Source organism: Panulirus ornatus, chromosome 1, assembly GCF_036320965.1.
Source record: "Panulirus ornatus isolate Po-2019 chromosome 1, ASM3632096v1, whole genome shotgun sequence".
Lineage (NCBI taxonomy): Eukaryota > Metazoa > Arthropoda > Malacostraca > Decapoda > Palinuridae > Panulirus > Panulirus ornatus.
Genome location: NC_092224.1, coordinates 18,831,736 through 18,854,960, shown reverse-complemented (window position 1 = coordinate 18,854,960; position 23,225 = coordinate 18,831,736). Strand labels below are relative to the sequence as shown.

At 41.4% G+C, this 23,225-nt stretch overlaps 1 protein-coding gene across 3 annotated transcripts in view; it reads right to left on the bottom strand.

Moving 5' to 3' along the window:
* Positions 1–23,225, bottom strand: part of LOC139759945 (myotubularin-related protein 10-B) — a 213,650-nt gene that overhangs the window by 145,595 nt on the left and 44,830 nt on the right. For all 3 annotated transcript variants that reach the window (XM_071682651.1, XM_071682737.1, XM_071682806.1), the window contains one exon: positions 14,243–14,400. In XM_071682651.1, coding sequence (XP_071538752.1) covers positions 14,243–14,400 — 158 coding nt within the window. The remainder of the gene's footprint in view (positions 1–14,242; positions 14,401–23,225) is intronic.

The window sequence follows — 23,225 nt, the reverse complement described above, 5'->3', positions numbered from 1 at the left end:
TAGGGTGTTATGAAAAAATGTCTATGAAGGGGGAAAATACAGTAACAAATATACAAAACAAAATAAAAGCATCTTTTCTAATAAATACAAAATCCCAAAAGTTTCTCCAAAGAGAAGTCAATTCACAATAACTGTAAAGCTACTGCAAAATAACAAATTAACCTAGTCAGCTAAGAAAGAATATCAGATAAAGAAACAGTAAAATACTTCCAAAATAGTAAAACCTAAAATATTCAAGTTTTTTTTTTTTTCATACTATTCGCCATTTCCTGCGATAGCGAGGTAGCGTTAAGAACAGAGGACTGGGTCTTTGAGGGAATATCTTCACCTGGCCCCCTTCTCTGTTCCTTCTTTTGGAAAATTAAAAAAAAACGAGAGGGGAGGATTTCCAGCCCCCCGCTCCCTTCCCTTTTAGTCGCCTTCTATGACACGCAGGGAATACGTGGGAAGTATTCTTTCTCCCCTATCCCCAGGGATAAAAAAATAATCAGTTATGAAACATAATAACAAACCAGATAATCAGCTTGGCTAAAATAAATGAAAAACATATAAATAATGTATCATTCATATTTATCATCCCTGGGGATAGGGGAGAAAGAATACTTCCCACGCATTCCTCACATGTCGTTGAAGGCGACTAAAGGGGATGGAAGCAGGGGGCCAGAAACCCTCCCCTCCTTGTATTTTAACTTTCTAAAAGGGGAAACAGAAGAAGGAGTCACGCGAGGAGTGCTCATCCTCCTCGAAGGCTCAGATTGGGGTGTCTAAATGTGTGTGGATGTAACCAAGATGAGAAAAAAGGAGAGATAGGTAGTATGTTTGAGGAAAGGAACCTGGATGTTTTGGTTCTGAGTGAAACGAAGCTAAAGGGTAAAGGGGAAGAGTGGTTTGGGAATGTCTTGGGAGTAAAGTCAGGGGTTAGTGAGAGGACAAGAGCAAGGGAAGGAGAAGCACTACTCCTGAATCAGGAGTTGTGGGAGTATGTGATAGAGTGTAAGAAAGTAAATTCTAGATTGATATGGGTAAAACTGAAAGTGGATGGAGAGAGATGGGTGATTATTGGTACATATGCACCTGGGCATGAGAAGAAAGATCATGAAAGGCAAGTGTTTTGGGAGCAGCTGAATGAGTGTGTTAGTGGTTTTGATGCAAAAGACCGGGTTATAGTGATGGGTGATTTGAATGCAAAGGTGAGTAATGTGGCAGTTGAGGGAATAATTGGTATACATGGAGTGTTCAGTGTTGTAAATGGAAATAGTGAAGAGCTTGTAGATTTATGTGCTGAAAAAGGACTGGTCATTGGGAATACCTGGTTTAAAAAGCGAGATATACATAAATATACATATGTAAGTTACAGAGGTATAAGTTTGTTGAGTATTCCTGGTAAATTATATGGGAGGGTATTGATTGAGAGGGTGAGGGCATGTACAGAGCATCAGATTGGGGAAGAGCAGTGTGGTTTCAGAAATGGTAGAGGATGTGTGGATCAGGTGTTTGCTTTGAAGAATGTATGTGAGAAATACTTAGAAAAGCAAATGGATTTGTATGTAGCATTTATGGATCTGGAGAAGGCATATGATAGAGTTGATAGAGATGCTCTGTGGAAGGTATTAAGAATATATGGTGTGGGAGGCAAGTTGTTAGAAGCAGTGAAAAGTTTTTATCGAGGATGTAAGGCATGTGTACGTGTAGGAAGAGAGGAAAGTGATTGGTTCTCAGTGAATGTAGGTTTGCGGCAGGGGTGTGTGATGTCTCCATGGTTGTTTAATTTGTTTATGGATGGGGTTGTTAGGGAGGTAAATGCAAGAGTTTTGGAAAGAGGGGCAAGTATGAAGTCTGTTGGGGATGAGAGAGCTTCGGAAGAGAGTCAGTTGTTGTTCGCTGATGATACAGCGCTAGTGGCTGATTCATGTGAGAAACTGCAGAAGCTGGTGACTGAGTTTGGTAAAGTGTGTGGAAGAAGAAAGTTAAGAGTAAATGTGAATAAGAGCAAGGTTATTAGGTACAGTAGGGTTGAGGGTCAAGTCAATTGGGAGGTGAGTTTGAATGGAGAAAAACTCGAGGAAGTAAAGTGTTTTAGATATCTGGGAGTGGATCTGGCAGCGGATGGAACCATGGAAGCGGAAGTGAATCATAGGGTGGGGGAGGGGGCGAAAATTCTGGGGGCCTTGAAGAATGTGTGGAAGTCGAGAACATTATCTCGGAAAGCAAAAATGGGTATGTTTGAAGGAATAGTGGTTCCAACAATGTTGTATGGTTGCGAGGCGTGGGCTATGGATAGAGATGTGCGCAGGAGGATGGATGTGCTGGAAATGAGATGTTTGAGGACAATGTGTGGTGTGAGGTGGTTTGATCGAGTGAGTAACGTAAGGGTAAGAGAGATGTGTGGAAATAAAAAGAGCGTGGTTGAGAGAGCAGAAGAGGGTGTTTTGAAGTGGTTTGGGCACATGGAGAGGATGAGTGAGGAAAGATTGACCAAGAGGATATATGTGTCGGAGGTGGAGGGAGCAAGGAGAAGAGGGAGACCAAATTTGAGGTGGAAAGATGGAGTGAAAAAGATTTTGTGTGATTGGGGCCTGAACATGCAGGAGGGTGAAAGGAGGGCAAGGAATAGAGTGAATTGGAGCGATGTGGTATACCGGGGTTGACGTGCTGTCAGTGGATTGAATCAAGACATGTGAAGCGTCTGGGGTAAACCATGGAAAGCTGTGTAGGTATGTATATTTGCGTGTGTGGACGTATGTATATACATGTGTATGGGGGGGGTTGGGCCATTTCTTTCGTCTGTTTCCTTGCGCTACCTCGCAAACGCGGGAGACAGCGGGAAAAAAAAAAAAAAAAAAAAAAAAAACATATGTAAGTAGGAGAGATGGCCAGAGAGCGTTATTGGATTACGTGTTAATTGATAGACACACGAAAGAGAGACTTTTGGATGTTAATGTGCTGAGAGGTGCAACTGGAGGGATGTCTGATCATTATCTTGTGGAGGCGAAGGTGAAGATTTGTGGGGGTTTTCAGAAAAGAAGAGAGAATGTTGGTGTGAAGAGAGTGGTGAGAGTAAGTGAGCTTGGGAAGGAGACTTGTGTGAGAAAGTACCAGGAGAGACTGAGTACAGAATGGAAAAAGGTGAAAACAAAGGAGGTAAGGGGAGTGGGGGAGGAATGGGATGTATTTAGGGAATCAGTGATGGCTTGCGCAAAAGATGCTTGTGGCATGAGAAGCGTGGGAGGTGGGTTGATTAGAAAAGGTAGTGAGTGGTGGGATGAAGAAGTAAGATTATTAGTAAAAGAGAAGAGAGAGGCATTTGAACGATTTTTGCAGGGAAAGGGTGCAAATGAGTGGGAGAGGTATAAAAGAAAGAGGCAGGAGGTCAAGAGAAAGGTGCAAGAGGTGAAAAAGAGGGCAAATGAGAGTTGGGGTGAGAGAGTATCATTAAATTTCAGGGAGAATAAAAAGATGTTTTGGAAGGAGGTAAATAAAGTATATAAGACAATGGAGCAAATGGGAACTTCAGTGAAGGGGGCTAATGGGGAGGTGATAACAAGTAGTGGTGATGTGAGAAGGAGATGGAGTGAGTATTTTGAAGGTTTGTTGAATGTGTTTGATGATAGAGTGGCAGATATGGGGTGTTTTGGTCGAGGTGGTGTGCAAAGAGAGAGGGTTAGGGAAAATGATTTGGTAAATGGAGAAGAGGTAGTAAAAGCTTTACAGAAGATGAAAGCCGGAAAAGCAGCAGGTTTGGATGGTATTGCAGTGGAATTTATTAAAAAAGAGGGTGACTGTATTGTTGACTGGTTGGTAAGGTTATTTAATGCATGTATGATTCATGGTGAGGTGCCTGAGGATTGGCGGAATGTGTGCATAGTGCCATTGTACAAAGGCAAAGGGGATAAGAGTGAGTGCTCAAATTACAGAGGTATAAGTCTGTTGAGTATTCCTGGTAAATTATATGGAAGGGTATTGACTGAGAGGGTGAAGGCATATACAGAGCATCAGATTGGGGAAGAGCAGTGTGGTTTCAAAAGTGGTAGAGGATGTGTGGATCAGGTGTTTGCTTTGAAGAATGTATGTGAGAAATACTTAGAAAAACAAATGGATTTGTATGTAGCATTTATGGATCTGGAGAAGGCATATGATAGAGTTGATAGAGATGCTCTGTGGAAGGTTTTAAGAATATATGGTGTGGGAGGCAAGTTGTTAGAAGTAGTGAAAAGTTTTTATTGAGGATGTAAGGCATGTGTACGTGTAGGAAGAGAGGAAAGTGATTGGTTCTCAGTGAATGTAGGTTTGCGGCAGGGGTGTGTGATGTCTCCATGGTTGTTTAATTTGTTTATGGATGGGGTTGTTAGGGAGGTGAATGCAAGAGTTTTGGAAAGAGGGGCAAGTATGAAGTCTGTTGTGGATGAGAGAGCTTGGGAAGTGAGTCAGTTGTTGTTTGCTGATGATACAGCGCTGGTGGCTGATTCATGTAAGAAACTGCAAAAGCTGGTGACTGAGTTTGGTAAAGTGTGTGAAAGAAGAAAGTTAAGAGTAAATGTGAATAAAAGCAAGGTTATTAGGTACAGTAGGGTTGAGGGTCAAGTCAATTGGGAGGTAAGTTTGAATGGTGAAAGGCTGGAGGAGGTAAAGTGTTTTAGATATCTGGGAGTGGATCTGGCAGCGGATGGAACGATGGAAGCGGAAGTGAATCATAGGGTGGAGGAGGGAGTGAAAATTCTGGGAACCTTGAAGAATGTTTGGAAGTCGAGAACATTATCTCGGAAAGCAAAAATGGGTATGTTTGAAGGAATAGTGGTTCCAACAATGTTGTATGGTTGCGAGGCGTGGGCTATGGATAGAGTTGTGCGCAGGAGGGTGGATGTGCTGGAAATGAGATGTTTGAGGACAATATGTGGTGTGAGGCGGTTTGATCGAGTAAGTAATGTAAGGGTGAGAGAGATGTGTGGAAATAAAAAGTGTGGTTGAGAGAGCAGAAGAGGGTGTTTTGAAATGGTTTGGTCACATGGAGAGAATGAGTGAGGAAAGATTGACCAAGAGGATATATGTGTCAGAGGTGGAGGGAATGAGGAGAAGTGGGAGACCAAATTGGAGGTGGAAAGATGGAGTGAAAAAGATTTTGAGTGATCGGGGCCTGAACATGCAAGAAGGTGAAAGGCGTGCAAGGAATAGAGTGAATTGGAACGATGTGGTATGCCGGGGTTGACGTGCTGTCAATGGATTGAACCAGGGCATGTGAAGCGTCTGGGGTAAACCATGGAAAGTATGTGGGACCTGCATGTGGAAAGGGAGCTGTGGTTTCGGTGCATTATTACATGACAGCTAGAGACTGAGTGTGAACGAATGGGGCCTTTGGTGTCTTCCTAGCGCTACCTCGCACACATGAGGGGGGAGGGGGATGTTATTTCATGTGTGGCGGGGTGGCGATGAGAACAAATAAAGGCAGACAGTATGAATTATGTACATGTGTATATATGTATATGTCCGTGTGTGAATATATATGTGTACATTGAGATGTATAGGTATGTATATTTGCGTGTGTGGACGTGTATGTATATACATGTGTATGTGGGTGGGTTGGGCCATTCTTTCATCTGTTTCCTTGCACTACCTCGCTAGCGCGGGAGACAGTAACAAAGCAAAAAAAATAAAAAAATCATATCTATTTATTTTGCTTTGTCGCTGTCTCCCGCATTAGCGAGGTAGCGCAAGGAAACACATGAAAGAATGGCCAAACCCACCCACATACACACATATATACATACACGTCCACACACGCAAATATACATACCTATACATCTCAATGTACACATATATATACACACACAGACATATACATATATACACATGTACATAATTCATACTGTCTGCCTTTATTTATTCCCATCGCCACCTCGCCACACATGGAATAACAACCCCCTCCCCCCTCATGTGTGTGAGGTAGCGCTAGGAAAGACAACAAAGGCCACATTCGTTCACACTCAGTCTCTAGCTGTCATGTAATAATGCACCAAAACCACAGCTCCCTTTCCACATCCAGGACCCACAGAACTTTCCATGGTTTACCCCAGACGCTTCACATGCCCTGGTTCAATCCATTGACAGCACGTCGACCCCGGTATACCACATCGTTCCAATTCACTCTATTCCTTGCACGCCCTACACCCTCCTGCATGTTCAGGCCCTGATCACTCAAAATCTTTTTCACTCCATCTTTCCACCTCCAATTTGGTCTCCCACTTCTCCTTGTTCCCTCCACCTCTGACACATATATCCTCTTGGTCAATCTTTCCTCACTCATTCTCTCCATGTGACCAAACCATTTCAAAACACCCTCTTCTGCTCTCTCAACCACACTCTTTTTATTTCAACATACATCTCTCTTACCCTTACATTACTTACTCGATCAAACCATCTTACACCACATATTGTCTTCAAACATCTCATTTCCAGCACATCCATCCTCCTGCGCACAACTCTATCCATAGCCCACACCTCGCAGCCATACAAAATTGTTGGAACCACTATTCCTTCAAACATACCCATTTTTGCTTTCCGAGGTAATGTTCTCGACTTCTAAACATTCTTCAAGGCTCCCAGAATTTTTGTCCCCTCCCCCACCCTATGATTCACTTCCACTTTCATGGTTCCATCCACTGCCAGATCCACTCCCAGATATCTAAAACACTTTACTTCCTCCAGTTTTTCTCCATTCAAACTTACCTCCCAACTGACTTGACCCTCAACCCTACTGTACCTAATAACCTTGCTCTTATTCACATTTACTCTCAACTTTCTTCTTTCACACACTTTACCAAACTCAGTCACCAGCTTCTGCAGTTTCTCACACGAATCAGCCACCAGTGCTGTATCATCAGCGAACAACAACTGACTCACTTCCCAAGCTCTCTCATCCACAACAGACTTCATACTTGCCCCTCTTTCCAAAACTCTTGCATTCACCTCCCTAACAACCCCATCCATAAACAAATTAAACAACCATGGAGACATCACACACCCCTGCCGCAAACCTACATTCACTGAGAACCAATCACTTTCCTCTCTTCCTACATGTACACATGCCTTACATCCTCGATAAAAACTTTTCACTGCTTCTAACAACTTGCCTCCCACCCCATATATTCTTAGTACCTTCCACAGAGCATCTCTATCAACTCTATCATATGCCTGCTCCAGATCCATAAATGCTACATACAAATCCATTTGCTTTTCTAAATATTTCTCACATACATTCTTCAAAGCAAACACCTGATCCACACATCCTCTACCACTTCTGAAACCACACTGCTCTTCCCCAATCTGATGCTCTGTACATGCTTTCACCCTCTCAATGAATAGGGTGAAGGCATGTACAGAGCATCATTCATATTTGTAAAATAAAATCATTGTCACTCCTAAGAATTATCATCAAGACAGAAAAATTTATCTGGGTAACTATATGAATAACAAGAAAATGAAGGGAATGCTGATCAGAAGATAATAATGGAGTAAAAGAGAATTCACCTAGTGGTTTCTCTCATTATTGACTCCATTTCCAATCTGATAGGATACACCAAGTGCATAATGCTTTCCAGTTCTTTTACACAGATCCACAACGCAGCCACATTTCAAACCTTTAATGTTTTTTTTTTTTTTTGGGGGGGGGGGAGTTTGCTTGAATACCATCTTTTGTCAATAAGTGTCCCATGTATGTTACTTCTGGAGTGTGCAAATTTCATTTTGTCTTTGTTTAAATGTATGCCTTTTTCATGACATCTCTCCCATAACCTCAGCAGGCAATCATAATCCTTTCAAGCACTCTCTGTTGTCAAGCCTTCTCTGCACACAAAAATATCATCAGCTAACACCTCAACATCCTTTAAGCCCTGTAGCTTATTATGCATACCTCTCTCTTACTCCACAGGTGCTGAGATGATAATGAAAGGCATTCTTGTCCTCCTGAATCTTACATATGGAATGTTGGAAGTATTTGGTAACCTGACTTTTCATCTAATTTCACTTGCTAAAATCCATTCTTTGCATCCAGTACAGAGAATATCTTTGTTTTTCCAAGTCTTGGCATTATTTCTTCTTTTGTTGGCAAAGGGCAATAAGGTTCTCTTGACTGCCCAGTATATATCTGTTGGATCAAAACAGATTCTCAGTCCTTTGATCTTGGGCTTGGTGACCAACACCATATTGGATACCCAGTTTGTTATCTCTCTGACTTTCTCTTATGACAGTGCTCTCCATACTACACAACAGTTCTTTCAATTTTCTCTGCTGAGAAAATGCAACACTTCTGGAAGTACGAATAAATGGCTCCACTGTTGGGTTCAAATTAATCCTGCCAAGGACCCTCCAGATCACCTAACCCTTGAAAAAGACCTGAGAAATTACTCAATATTTTTTCTTTATTTGAGCTAGCACTCTCACTTGCTACATCCTTTACTTCACAATCTCCTTTCAAATATGAATTATCATTAACCAGAATCTTAAAACTTTGGCTTCTGCCCATCAACAATACTTATGACTGAAAAGACATTTTTTTAACAAAATGAAACCTAATCCTGTGGTGTAGTCCATCTCTTTCAGAAATAAGAAATGTACCCACAGAAGAAATCACATCTTTATCAAATACTTGCAATTTCAAAGCATCTGTTGACTTGGTAACTCCAACTTTACCACCAACATGTGTTACGACCTTCATTGAGATTACATAGCAAGTTGCAACAGAATCAATTTGAAAATTTATATGGTGCTTCTTAAGACATTTAAGCATACATTTCTGTATACATTTTGGCTTACTTATACTTTCTACCAGTTCCTTTAGTACAATGAAACCTTGAATTTCATCCTGGCTATTTAAATCAAAATTATCCACACTTTTGACTTTATTCTGGAGTTTACATGATTTACAATGCTTGGTGAAATAATTGTTACCACATTTGGCACACGTCTTTCCAAAAACTTTGAAGTATCTCTTATCATTCCTTAAACTTGTTGATTTCTTCATCATGTGCTGTGGTCATCTGTTTCTTCTGGTTTACTTTCATTTAATGATTTTTCACAAAATCAAATGCTATGTCCAAAGCCATGGGTTTATCATCCACTTGTGCATGATCTAATAATTTTTTCTTTTGTCTTGTTATCTTACAGATTAAGGATGAAGTGATCCCTTGTTATTTCTTCTGGGTCATGATATCTGCTAGATTTTGCTGGGATCCCCCTCAGCTGTGTGATGAACCAGTCACAAGTCTTACCACATTCTTGTTTCTTCTTCAAGAATTTGTATCTCTTAATTACCATTATCATCTTGATCCTTGGCTTGCAATCCTCCTCAAATTTCAAAAAACACTTTGTCAATTATGTGCTTGTCTTCTGGATCACTTCAAATGAAAGAATTAAACTTCTCCACTGCAAGTAAGAATGCAGCGATTAACCTTCTTCACTGCAGTTTTCCTAAATACAAGTAAGAATGCAGCTACTCTCCTTCTGTCTTTCACATTTACAGGCTGTTTCATAACTCTCCCAAGACTCCTTGAATTTTTCGCTACTCTCCTTCTGTCTTTCACATTTACAGGCTGTTTCATAACTCTCCCAAGACTCCTTGAATTTTTCCAGTTGGCTGCAATATCAGGACCAGTACTCAAACATAAAGGTGCTGGGGGCTGCAAATTCAGAGCCATGTTGCCTCTCAATATAACTTTAAGAACATCCAGTACTGTACCTTTGACCAGGTGCTTGTGATGTGTTAACTCCACTGCCACACCTTGGCTGGCCCTAGCTCCCAGACTTTTGTTTTTTTGGGAACCTACTCCTAACACCATGATTCATGTGTTGGCCTTAGTATTTGGGAAGGCAGCGAAGCTACATTCAAAGAATGTCTAAGCAACTTCTTGGAGTCACAGTCAGTGTCCCCTTCAACTATGGGTGCCCAAATGTCTCTCTGTCATCAGCATTATTGTCCACTGTCTCAGAATTGTTAATAAAACAAAATAGTATTGATATAAGTGCACTCCTTTACCTAATAACCTCAAATACCATAAAAGTAATTTCCAGTAACACAAATAATAACATGATATATCTATATAAAACTTGAACAATATTCTCTAAGAAATGCTCCAAAGGTACTGCATTGAAATGTAGCAATGAGGGCCTTAGTGCTGGTGGAAGGGATGGGGTGGGCTAAGGGTTACCGAGAGGGAGAACAAGGGGCTCTAGGGATATCTACATCGCCCAATGAATAATTAGATTGAAACTCTGTTGCTATATCACAGGTAATGCCAAAAATATTCAAAAGAGCCAAAAAAACAAAAATGGTATCAAGAGATTGAGGTGGTGGTGGAGTGGAACATGATTATGATAAATGTTATAGGGAGGGAAGGGGAGAGGCCTTTTTACATTACCCACGGAATCATAAGACCCTGGCAATTGTTACTTGGTGGTGTTCTATTGGAGTCTTATTCTTTGTTTATGTTTTGTGCTGCTCTGAGAGAGAAGAAAAAGGAACACGAATAACAAAAACAATGTTTACTGAATAATGTACAGAGGTGATACAGCCCAGGGCAAGGTGCTAATGGAAGTATATGATTATGGTAAGAAGATGAAGGGTCAGGAGTCACACGAAGAAGTGCTACTGACAGTTCAGAAACTACAGGGACTCTGTCAGTCTGAGAGTCACGGCAGGAGAGCTTGAGTGTCTTAAGCCAAGGACTATATGACTGATTTGCTTTAGGTGATGCCTGGGTATAGATGATGCAGCCAAGTCAGGTCACAAAGGCAGTCCTTGGGAGGTAAGGTCAGCCTTTAGAAATTGTCAAAGCTTCCAGACTGGCCAGAGGTACTAGGAGAAGTGAACCCACAACTACCAATGAGCTGGCGATGAAGGAATGTGCTGATGAAAGGAAGAGACCTGAAAAATGCAGTGTTTTGTTTTTGGTTAAAGGTGGCTTACTGTAACCTCTGACCCCACTTCTACCGGTGAGACTGTTTGACCCTGGTGGGGTCAGTGGCACTGTGGGGTGTGAGACCCAAGCTCACTGCTGCTCTTCCAATTTGGGAATTAAGAGGTCAGGTGAGGTTACGTCATAATTTTTCAGGCATAGCATTTATACATCTGGTTGCATAGATTATGTACAATGGTGAGTACCTCATCTCTCAGTCCTTTGCAAACACAAATGAGGCATAAGTCTCAAAACAGAACATCAATTCATGGTGAACCTGAAGTGACTGAGAGAAACAATCAGACAAGTTCATACAGAGCTAACTATAAACCTTTCTTGACCCCTACTGTCATAACCCTGCTCCCACTCACTGCCTAACAACATCCCACACCTCCCCAGCCACCACTTTGTCTCCTTGAGAGGTCCATCCTGCCAATCTAGCTGCCCACAGGTGATTCTGACCCTGTCTGCAGGAGTTAGAGGGGGTTCCATGAGATGCCACACCATCTTCTAGCATTAAGGCAGTATACAGCAAACCCCCTCCCTACAATCATGTAGCACCAGACTTATGCTCTGCCTAAGCAAGTACAACTTGCACAGCCCACCAGATAACTGATGATATAATATGATGTCAGTACATGTTCATACTTGCTTGCCTTCATCCATTCCCAGCACCACCCCACTCCACAGGAAACAGCAGCGAGGCAGCACCAGGGAAAACAGACAAAAAAAAAAGCTACATTCATTCACACTCAGTCTCCAACTGTCATGCGTAATGCACCAAAACCACAGCTCCCTATCTACTTCCAGGTCCCATAGACCTTTCCGTGGTCTATCCTGGACGCTTCACATGCCCTGGTTCAGTCCATTGACAGAAGGCTGACCCCAGTATACCACACTGTTCCAATTAACTCTATTCCTTGCATGACTCTCACCCTCCTGCATGTTCAGGCCCGAACCTCTCAAAATCTTTTTCACTCCATCCTTCCACCTCCAATTTGGTCTCCTGCTTCTCCTTGTTTCCACCACCTCTGACACATATCCTCTTTGTCACTCTTTCCTTACTAGTTCTCTCCATATGTCCAAACCATTTCATTACATCCTCTTCTGCTCTCTCAACCATGCTCTTTTTATTTCCACAAATCTATCTTACCCTTTCATTACTTACTCCATCAAACCACCTCACACTACACACTGTCCTCAAACATTTCATTTCCAACACATCCACCTTCCTCTGTACAACCATGCCTCGCAACCATATAACATTGTTGGAACTACTATTCCTTCAAACATACCCATTTTTGCTCTCCAAGATAACGTTCTCTCCTTCCACACATTCTTCATCACTCCCAGAATCTTTGCACCCTCCCCCTATCCAGTGATTCACTTCTGCTTCCATAGTTCCATTCTCTGCTAAGTCCACTCCCAGATATCTAAAACACTTCACTTCCTCCAATTTGAAGTGTTTTAGGTATCTGGGAATGGACTTAGCAACAAATGATACCATGGAAGCAGAAGTGAGTCACAGGGAGGGGGAGGGGGGGAAGGTTCTACGAGCGATGAACAATGTGTGGAAGGAGAGAATGTTATCTCTGAGAACACAAAAGGGTATGTTTGAAGGAATAGTAGTTCAAACAATGATATATACAGAATAGATATCACTGGACTGTACATGAGGTTACACAGAGAGTCCTGGGTAAAACCAGAAAATTTTTTCATAGTCTTGGGGTTATTCATTCACTTACACTTACCCTAGAACCACTTTGCATGAAAGAGTCCTGGTGTTACCAGAACCTCTTTCTAAAGCCCCGAGCAGCCTAAGCCTACACCATTTCCAGAAGCAGTGAAATGTAGTCTCCATAGGAGTAAAAAAGTCTTTGATGAGACTGTACTTCCACCTTACCCTGTTCACATGAAAAGTATAGCCCTGGAGCTGCAGAAGCCCCATGAATAGGTATGCTTAACTAATTATACTTAAATTTGAAGATGAACCCAGCAACTTAAGGACCCCTTTTATGGGTCTCCTAAAGCTCTCAGAAAATCAGCCATTCCACTGCTAGGATTGCAGGACATGAAGTACAGTGATAGTAAGCGTTTGTCAAGATGGAGCACATGCAGGGCACTTGAAAAGGTGTTCAATCTTCATTGAGGAAGCTTGGGCAAGAGTAATCATATGCTCAATCATTCTTTACAATGCTGAAGGGATGGGTGGCATCTGGAGTGCTAACAAATATGCATGGCTTGTACATAACTGAGGAGTGTAGTTTCATATGGGTGTATCTGTGGTAAAATAAAGTTTAAGACTGTGCTGAGGGACACTTCCTTAGTGCTCGCTGGATTGTTTAAATGTTTTGTTATTGTAGTGTTTGCTGAAAGTGACAAGATTTGTGAATGCAAGTGCCTGCAGTCTGAGGCTAGGGTGAGCTTTTCTTTGAACATGAAGGTTGGGAGATGGTTATAAAGTGGCTCTGATAGAAGGTCAATTCTGCTGCATAAAACTGGGTGCTGAGCATGTTGAGTAGGGACTGTACTGGAAATCTTGATATTTCAAAATGTAGGCTTTGATGTTTGTAGTTGCTAAACAATGGGTAACTATTCTGAGTGCTTTGTTCTGGAGAGTTTGAAGTAAGCATATTTGCTTTCAAAAAGGTGGGTGACCAGACAGGTGAAGCACAGATTGGAGTGGAGCAGATATAGTTCTTACAGGATACTGTCGTATTCTATTTCTTGTCCAAACTTGGTGCCAGTGGGTACTCTGAGGAGTTTGTTTCTTTACGGAATCTTTGTTGATGTCTCTGATGTGAAAAAGAATGTTGTGCATACGTCGGTCAAAAACTCTTTAATCTCTCCTCCTGTCTTATCCTTCAAATTATTCCTATCAGTGGAAAGATCTCAAATACCTCAAGTGTTCAGGTGTTTTAAGATCATTCACATTTCCATTCATTCAGGGTGATATGAGGGTACAAGCTAGATTAGTTTCCTTCTGGAATTAAGAGGGTGACAGAGGATTTCTATGATGCATACAATCTCTTCTGAGCAAGACAGTGTTCTAATTATGTGCTGTGCTGCATGTTTTATGTTACTTATGCATTACTAGGGTACTTTGATGTAATTAGCAGATCATTTGCATTTGAAGGACACTCACTCTGTGGTCTGAAGGAGATCTTAAAGGTAGAATATTTATGTAACACAATCATAATACAAAAAATCCACTTAAATGTTATTCTCAAGAAAATACTTAAATTTACTACTCTTTAACTTAATTGGCTTATTATAAAAAGATATACTGAAATGCTAACCAAAAGTCTGGGATGCCAGGTGGAGGTGGTGGGTACCCACAGGAGAGGAAAAGATGATCTATAGAGGGAGGAAATGCATGATGTAGCAAAGCTTGTGCCACTCTGAGGTCTTCGCCTGCTGGGGTGAACTTGAAGCTGAAGTTTATCATTCGGAGGTTCTGAAGGGAGAAAAATATTTTCCTTTAAATCTATCTATCAGTTATCCCCCCCTTCTCTCACACACACGCACACATATACATGTACACATACACACAAGCCAAGAGCTGATGTCACAATAGAAAAGATGATAAATGGTGGATAAAAGGACTACCACAAATTGTTACATCTGAATAAGTCATGTAGCCAGGAGGTAGAAGGGAGGGTATGAAACAAAGACAAAAAGGAATTTGACTAGGTCTTCCTCAGAGATGGTAGACCAAGGGAAGAGAAAGAAAGAGAAGCAAAGGAAACAGTCAAGAGGCAAAAAAACAGAAGACAGCAAATAATCAAAAAGAACAGATTATCCCTGTCAGTGCCAATGAATCCTCAGGAATGTTAAGAAATGAAAATTTTAGACTGAAATAATCCCTGTCAGAGCCAATGAAACCTCAGGAATGTTAAGAAATGGAAATTTTAAACAAAGTAATGTATATAAATGGAAAAGGACTGGTAGTACTGTAAATGGTACAGAGCTGGAATTCATGGACTATATTAAGGAAAATGCACCATATATTTCTAAAGTAGTAGAGACAAAACTACTAAAGAGATGGGATCTTACCTGTTCTGTCCAGAGGGGTACATGGCAGTAAGGAGGTAAAGACGCCACAAAGAAGGATTGGCTCTTTTCATGAGAGACAGCCTAATATTTCAAAAAATACTGGAAGATGACCAACTTAAACAACATATAATGTGAAGGATGACTGCAGTAAAGAAATCAGCACCATCCTTTCTTGTGGGCAAGTGTGCCTGTTTGTGCTCTAAAGCAAAATAACCTAGATCAGATCTAATACCCTTCATATTATAATTTTGCAGTGTTCTATCACTACACTTTTTTAGGCAGAACTTTTTTGAAAGATCTTAAGTCTTTAGTAAGCTGTAAAACATACTGTAGGCTACAGATTTTAGAACTTTTTTGAAAGATCCTAAGTCTTTGGTAAGCTGTAAAACATACTGTAGGCTACAGATTGTCATACAAAAGAAAGAAAAAATATTCCTTCTGGTCATGTGTGCTCAGGTGGAACTGCATGGATTTAAGGGAATGTGAAACACTCATCAGCCTCTGGTATGAGGTAATGTTTCTTTGTGAAGTTTTTCTAAGTGTTAGCACTTCATCTTTTCAAACATAACTTTTTGTCCTTTTCTAAAAGGTTTTGTTACCTACTCCTCATCTTTACACACTGAAACGTAAAATAAACTTTGACATAAAAGATATGAAAATATACGTTCTGGTCACCACAGATGAAGAAACACGGCACCTTGCAGGAAACATAGTGTGGCTAGTCAATGTTCATAAGGACAATGGTTTGATGACCTATTTGTTTTGGTCATTTATTAATTATTATTGATTATTGGTGCATATGCACCTGGGCATGAGAAGAAAGATCATGATAGGCAAGTGTTTTGGGAGCAGCTGAATGAGTGTGTTAGTGGTTTTGATGCACAAGACCGGGTTATAGTGATGGGTGATTTGAATGCAAAGGTGAGTAATGTGGCAGTTGAAGGAATAATTGGTATACATGGGGTGTTCAATGTTGTAAATGTAAAATGGTGAAGAGCTTGTAGATTTATGTGCTGAAAAAGGACTGGTGATTGGGAATACCTGGTTTAAAAAGCAAGATATACATAAGTATACATATGTAAGTAGGAGAGATGGCCAGAGAGCGTTATTGGATTACTTGTTAATTGACAGGCGCGTGAAAGAGAGACTTTTGGAAGTTAATGTGCTGAGAGGTGCAACTGGAGGGATGTCTGATCATTATCTTGTGGAGGCTAAGGTGAAGATTTGTATGGGTTTTCAGAAAAGAAGAGTGAATGTTGGGGTGAAGAGGGTGGTGAGAGTAAGTGAGCTTGGCAAGGAGACTTGTGTGAGGAAGTACCAGGAGAGACTGAGTACAGAATGGAAAAAGGTGAGGACAATGGAAGTAAGGGGAGTGGGGGAGGAATGGGATGTATTTAGGGAATCAGTGATGGACTGCGCAAAAGATGCTTGTGGCATGAGAAGAGCGGGAGGTGGGTTGATTAGAAAGGGTAGTGAGTGGTGGGATGAAGAAGTAAGATTATTAGTGAAAGAGAAGAGAGAGGCATTTGGACGATTTTTGCAGGGAAAATATGAAATTGAGTGGGAGATGTATAAAAGAAAGAGACAGGAGGTCAAGAGAAAGGTGCAAGAGGTGAAAAAGAGGGCAAGTGAGAGTTGGGGTGAGAGTATCATTAAATTTTAGGGAGAATAAAAAGATGTTCTGGAAGGAGGTAAATAAAGTGCGTAAGACAAGGGAGCAAATGGGAACTTCAGTGAAGGGCGCAAATGGGGAGGTGATAACAAGTAGTGGTGATGTGAGAAGGAGATGGAGTGAGTATTTTGAAGGTTTGTTGAATGTGTTTGATGATAGAGTGGCAGATATAGGGTGTTTTGGTCGAGGTGGTGTGCAAAGTGAGAGGGTTAGGGAAAATGATTTGGTAAACAGAGAAGAGGTAGTAAAAGCTTTGCGGAAGATGAAAACCGGCAAGGCAGCAGGTTTGGATGGTATTGCGGTGGAATTTATTAAAAAAGAGGGTGACTGTATTGTTGACTGGTTGGTAAGGTTATTTAATGTATGTATGATTCATGGTGAGGTGCCTGAGGATTGGCGGAATGCGTGCATAGTGCCAATGTACAAAGGCAAAGGGGATAAGAGTGAGTGCGCAAATTACAGAGGTATAAGTTTGTTGAGTATTCCTGGTAAATTATATGGGAGGGTATTGATTGAGAGGGTGAAGGCATGTACAGAGCATCAGATTGGGGAAGAGCAGTGTGGTTTCAGAAGTGGTAGAGGATGTGTGGATCAGGTGTTTGCTTTGAAGAATGTATGTGAGAAATACTTAGAAAAGCAAATGGATTTGTATGTAGCATTTATGGATCTGGAGAAGGCATATGATAGAGTTGATAGAGATGCTCTGTGGAAGGTATTAAGAATATATGGTGTGGGAGGCAAGTTGTTAGAAGCAGTGAAAAGTTTTTATCGAGGATGTAAGGCATGTGTACGTGTAGGAAGAGAGGAAAGTGATTGGTTCTCAGTGAATGTAGGTTTGCGGCAGGGATGTGTGATGTCTCCATGGTTGTTTAATTTGTTTATGGATGGGGTTGTTAGGGAGGTGAATGCAAGAGTTTTGGAAAGAGGGGCAAGTATGAAGTCTGTTGTGGATGAGAGAACTTGGGGAGTGAGTCAGTTGTTGTTCGCTGATGATACAGCGCTGGTGGCTGATTCATGTGAGAAACTGCAGAAGCTGGTGACTGAGTTTGGTAAAGTATGTGAAAGAAGAAAGTTAAGAGTAAATGTGAATAAGAGCAAGGTTATTAGGTACAGTAGGGTTGAGGGTCAAGTCAATTGGGAGATAAGTTTGAATGAGAAAAACAGGAGGAAGTAAAGTGTTTTAGATATCTGGGAGTGGATCTGGCAGCGGATGGAACCATGGAAGCGGAAGTGAATCATAGGGTGGGGGAGGGGGCGAAAATCCTGGGAGCCTTGAAGAATGTGTGGAAGTCAAGAACATTATCTCGGAAAGCAAAAATGGGAATGTTTGAAGGAATAGTGGTTCTAACAATGTTGTATGGTTGCGAGGCGTGGGCTATGGATAGAGTTGTGCACAGGAGGGTGGATGTGCTGGAAATGAGATGTTTGAGGACAATGTGTGGTGTGAGGTGGTTTGATCGAGTAAGTAATGTAAAGGTAAGAGAGATGTGTGGAAATAAAAAGAGCGTAGTTGAGAGAGCAGAAGTGGGTGTTTTGAAATGGTTTGGGCACATGGAGAGAATGAGTGAGGAAAGATTCACCAAGAGGATATATGTGTCGGAGGTGGAGGGTACGAGGAGAAGTGGGAGACCAAATTGGAGGTGGAAAGATGGAGTGAAAAAGATTTTGTGTGATCAGGGCCTGAACATGCAGGAGGGTGAAAGGAGGGCAAGGAATAGAGTGAATTGGATCGATGTGGTATACCGGGGTTGACGTGCTGTCAGTGGATTGAATCGGGGCATGTGAAGCGTCTGGGGTAAACCATGGAAAGTTGTGTGGGGCCTGGATGTGGAAAGGGAGCTGTGGTTTCGGGCATTATTGTGTGGCAGCTAGAGACTGAGTGTGAACGAATGGAGCCTTTGTTGTCTTTTCCTAGTGATACCTCGCACACATGAGGGGGGAGGGGGAAGGTATTCCATGTGTGGCGAGGTGGCGATGGGAGTGAATGGGGGCAGACAGTGTGAATTGTGTGCAAGGGTATATATGTATACGTCTGTGTATGTATATATATGTGTACATTGAGATGTATAGGTATGTATATTTGCGTGTGTGGACGTGTGTGTGTATACATTGTGTATGGGGGTGGGTTGGGCCATTTCTTTCGTCTGTTTCCTTGCGCTACTTCGCAAACGCGGGAGACAGGCAAAAAAAAAAAAAAAAAAAAAAAAAAAACTAAGCCTATATGTATATGAGCAACTTTGTTTACCAATGCAGCATGCCAGCAGGTCAACAGTGTCCTGTGTGCAGGGGAAAACCTGTATTCAGTTTTACAATAACTTTGTGATGCCTTTAATGTGAAGGTTTTCAGTAAACAGATGGACCCTGGAGGAAAAGCTGGCTACAGTTACTGACAAAATAACAGCTCTAACCCACAGGGCAGATGCCCCTCAGGATACTGTCAAAACCAGATTGCTGATAGCAACAGGGAGTGAGCCAGCATTGCTGGGAAGCAGCATGGTGGGTGTTAAGACACCTTGGAAAATCAACCCTTATAGATAGTGTATAGAGGTGCTAGAACTCTTAAATGTTTGCCTTTGCCGCCAATAACGACACAAAATTATTTCAGGCCTTGAATGATGCCAAAGACAATGAACATGAGGTAAGACTTGCTGGTGGCTTTATAAAGGTCAGCTGGAGGAATTCTGTGCCTGGAACCCTCTCCACCATAAATGATTTTGTTTATAAGGTGTCAGTGTAGGTGATGTTGCTGGTTTTGTAAAAGAGGTTTGTAGTGGTTCTAATGATAACAAGCTTGTTATTTTTCATGTAGGAGCTAACGTCATACTGAAGGAGAGTTCGAGGGAGCTGCTGAAGAAAAGTATTGTCAGCTCATTTGACATTTCCAAAAAGCATACAACACTATTTCAGGAGCACTTCCCAGGATTGGCAAAGGCAGGGTCTCCTTTAGTATGACATTCAAACTCAATAACAGATAAGTGAACCACTGTTTTCTGGAGGAAGTTGAATTTATAGACTTGTGTTATCATTTCCATCTACATTCTGATGTTTCTAGAGGATGGGCTACACCTGAATGAACTGGGGCATGTGCATTTTGAACATTTCATGCATCAGCAAGGTAGTGCCAAGAACAGACAAAGGAAAGGCCTCATTCACTCATCCATTTTCTAGCTGTCATGTGTCGTGCACTGAAAACACAGCCTTCTATCTACAACTGGGTCCCACAGATCTTTAAAGGTTCCCCCCAAGCTGCTTCAAATGCCCTGGTTCAGTCTACAAACAGCATACCACAATGCTCCTATTCACTCTATCTCATGCATGCCTTTCACACTCTTGCATGTTCAGGCTCCAAGCACTCAAAATTGTATTCACTCAAGAAGTGGGAGCATGTATTGGAGATAATACATGCTCCCACTTCTTGTCCTTTTCACTTCTGACACATATATCCCATGTCAACGTCCCCTCACTCATTCTCTCCTTATGTCCAAACCATTTCAGCACACCCTCTTCAGTTTTCTCAACCACATTCTTCTCATCAACACATCTCTCTCTTACCCTATCATTACTTACTCGATCAACACTTCTCACATCACATGATGCCCTCAAACATTTCATTTCTAACACAGGCACCCTCTTGCTTACATTCTCATCAATATTCCTTACCTTGCATCCATACAACACCTATGGGATTATTCTACCTTCAAACATACTCATTTCAATCTCCCAGATAGTGACCCCTTTTTCTACACCTTTCTCAATGCTTCCAGAACCTTTCCCTTTCATCCACTCTATGACGCACCTCAGCTTCCTTTATTTCCATTGCTGCCACACACACTCCCAGGGATCTAATGCACTCCATGTTTTCTCCACTCAAACTCAAATCTCAAACAATCTGTCATTTTGCACTCCTAAATCTTTCAACCATACTTTCATTCACATTCTTTTCTTAAACTTACTCCTTTCATACATTCTCCCAAACTCAGCTTCTCACTCAAATCTGCCACCAGTACCATGTCATCATCAAACAATAACTGACTTACCTCCCATGCCTCCCTTACCCCAACAGACTGCATACCTGCCCCTTTCTCTAAGACTCTTGCATTTACCTCCCTCATCACCCAATCAATAAACAAATTAAACAGCCCTAGTGACAACACACACACCCCTGTTACAACCTAACCTTTACTTGGAACAATGCACTCTTATCTCTACCTACCTGCATGCATGCCTTTCTCTCTTGATGAAAACTTGTCACATCTACAAATAACTTACCTTCAGCAGTATATATTTCTAAAAACCCGAAAACATCTCTGTCAACCATATCACATGCTTTCTCCAAATCTATAAAAGCATAGAAAAAATTCTCATTTTCTTAAAGTATTTCTCACTTATATTCTTCAAAGCAAAGACCTGATCTAAACATCATCTAGATTTCCTAAAATCACATTTTTCCTCCCCAGTCTAAAGTTCTGTGAATGCCCCACCCTCTCATTTGCTAATCTTCCATAAAATCTAACAGGTACCCTCAACAAACTTGTACTACTGTAATTAGAACACTCATCTTTGTTCCTCTTGCCAATATTCAATGGCAACATACATGCACTTCACTAATCCTTGGGCACCTCATCATGATCCATACATACACCGAAAAATCTAACTAGCCAGTCAATTACCCTGTCACCCCCTTTTTCACTAAATTCATCAGCAATAACACCATCAACTACACCTGCTTCCTCACAATTCATTTCATGCAAGACTTTCACCACCTCTTTTCTCTTAATCATATCACTTGTCATGGCTCTCACTTCAAATACCTTCCCAGCCCAAACATCTTACATATGTCCCCCTATCATCTAACATTTTCAAGAACTATTCAAATTACTCAAGCCACATCTCTTCCTCTTACCACTTCCCACCAATGTTTTCTTCAACAGCTCCCTCGATCTCTCCTTCAGTATGACGTTGGCTCCTACATGAAAATGAACATGTTCCCATTCGTCCTCTTGTTTTTCTCATACCATTAACCTCTTTCCAAAACATTCTCTTACCCTCCCCGAAGTTTGACAATAATCCCAACCGTCATTTGAGTTCTTTATCCTGCCCTAGTATCTTCCTCTTGATCTCCTGCCACTTATTCGCTAATAACTTTATTTTGTCATCATCCCACCATTCACTATGCTTCCTCATCTGCCCATCTCCCACTTCATGCATTCTACACACTCCTCTCAAACATGCCACCAATACTTCCCTAAATACCCCCTACCCTTTACCCACTCCCCTACCTTCATCTACTCTCATCTTTTGCCATTCTACACTCAATCTCTCCTGATATTTCTTCACATAACTCTGTTTCCAAGCTCAGTTACTTTCATCACCCTCTTCCCACCCATACCATTTCCTCTTTTAGAAAAACTCAGAAAATCCTCACCCTTGCTTCCACCAGGTAAAGATCAGACATCCCACCAGCTGCCCCTCTCAGCACATTCACATCCAAGTATCTCTCTTTTGCAGCCCTATCAATTCATACGAAATCCAGTAATGCCCGCATACCATCGTTTCTGATCATCCACATCAGGTATTTCCTTTTTTGGTACACAGCTTCATAAGCTGTTCACCATTTCAATTCACCTTGATGAATACCTTATAATCCCTAATTGTACTGTCAACTGCCACATTATACACTTTCGCATTCAAATCACCCACTACTAAAATAAGATCTCTTGCATCAAAACAGCTGACAAACTAACTCAGCTGCTTCCAAAGACATTTGCTTCTCTTCATCATTCTTCTCATGGTCAGATGCATATTCAATTATAATCACCAATCTCTCATAAACACTTTCATTTCTACCCACATCAGTCTGAGGCTCACTTCCTTAAACTCTATCACACATTCCCACAACTTCTGCTTTCCTAGCTCACCTCCAGACACTAATCCCTGACTTTACCCCTAAGATATTCCGAAATGATTCTTCTCCCTTACCCTTGAGCTTTGTTTCCCTTGTAGCTATCTCATCCACATTCCTTTTCTCAAACAACCTACCTATCGTGGTTATATCCAAACACATCAAATCACCCCAAGGTGAGCCTTTGAGGAGGATAAGTTCTCCTTACTTGGACCCTTCTCTAGTTCCAACTTTAAGAAACTGAAATACAAGAAGGGGCACTTCAAGCCCACCCACTCCTGCCCCAATCAGTCACCTTCAATACATGCAGGAAATATGTGGGAAGTATTCTTTGTCCCAAAGGATAAAAATATAAATTATTCATGTTGATGCTTAGAGTATACATAACAACATTTCAGAGTTTTAGGTAACAGTATTATAGGGGAAATTATAATATGATTGGCATATTCTATCTCTGAGGATAGGGGAGAAAGAATACTTCCCACGAATTCCCGCGTGTCGACTAAAGAAGACAGGAGCGGGAGGGGATAGACACCCTCCCCTCCTTGTATTTTAACTTTCTAAAAGGGGAAACAGAAGAAGGAGTCATCCTCCTCGAAGGCTCAGATTAAGGTGTCTAAATGTGTGTGTGGATGTAACCAAGATACGAAAA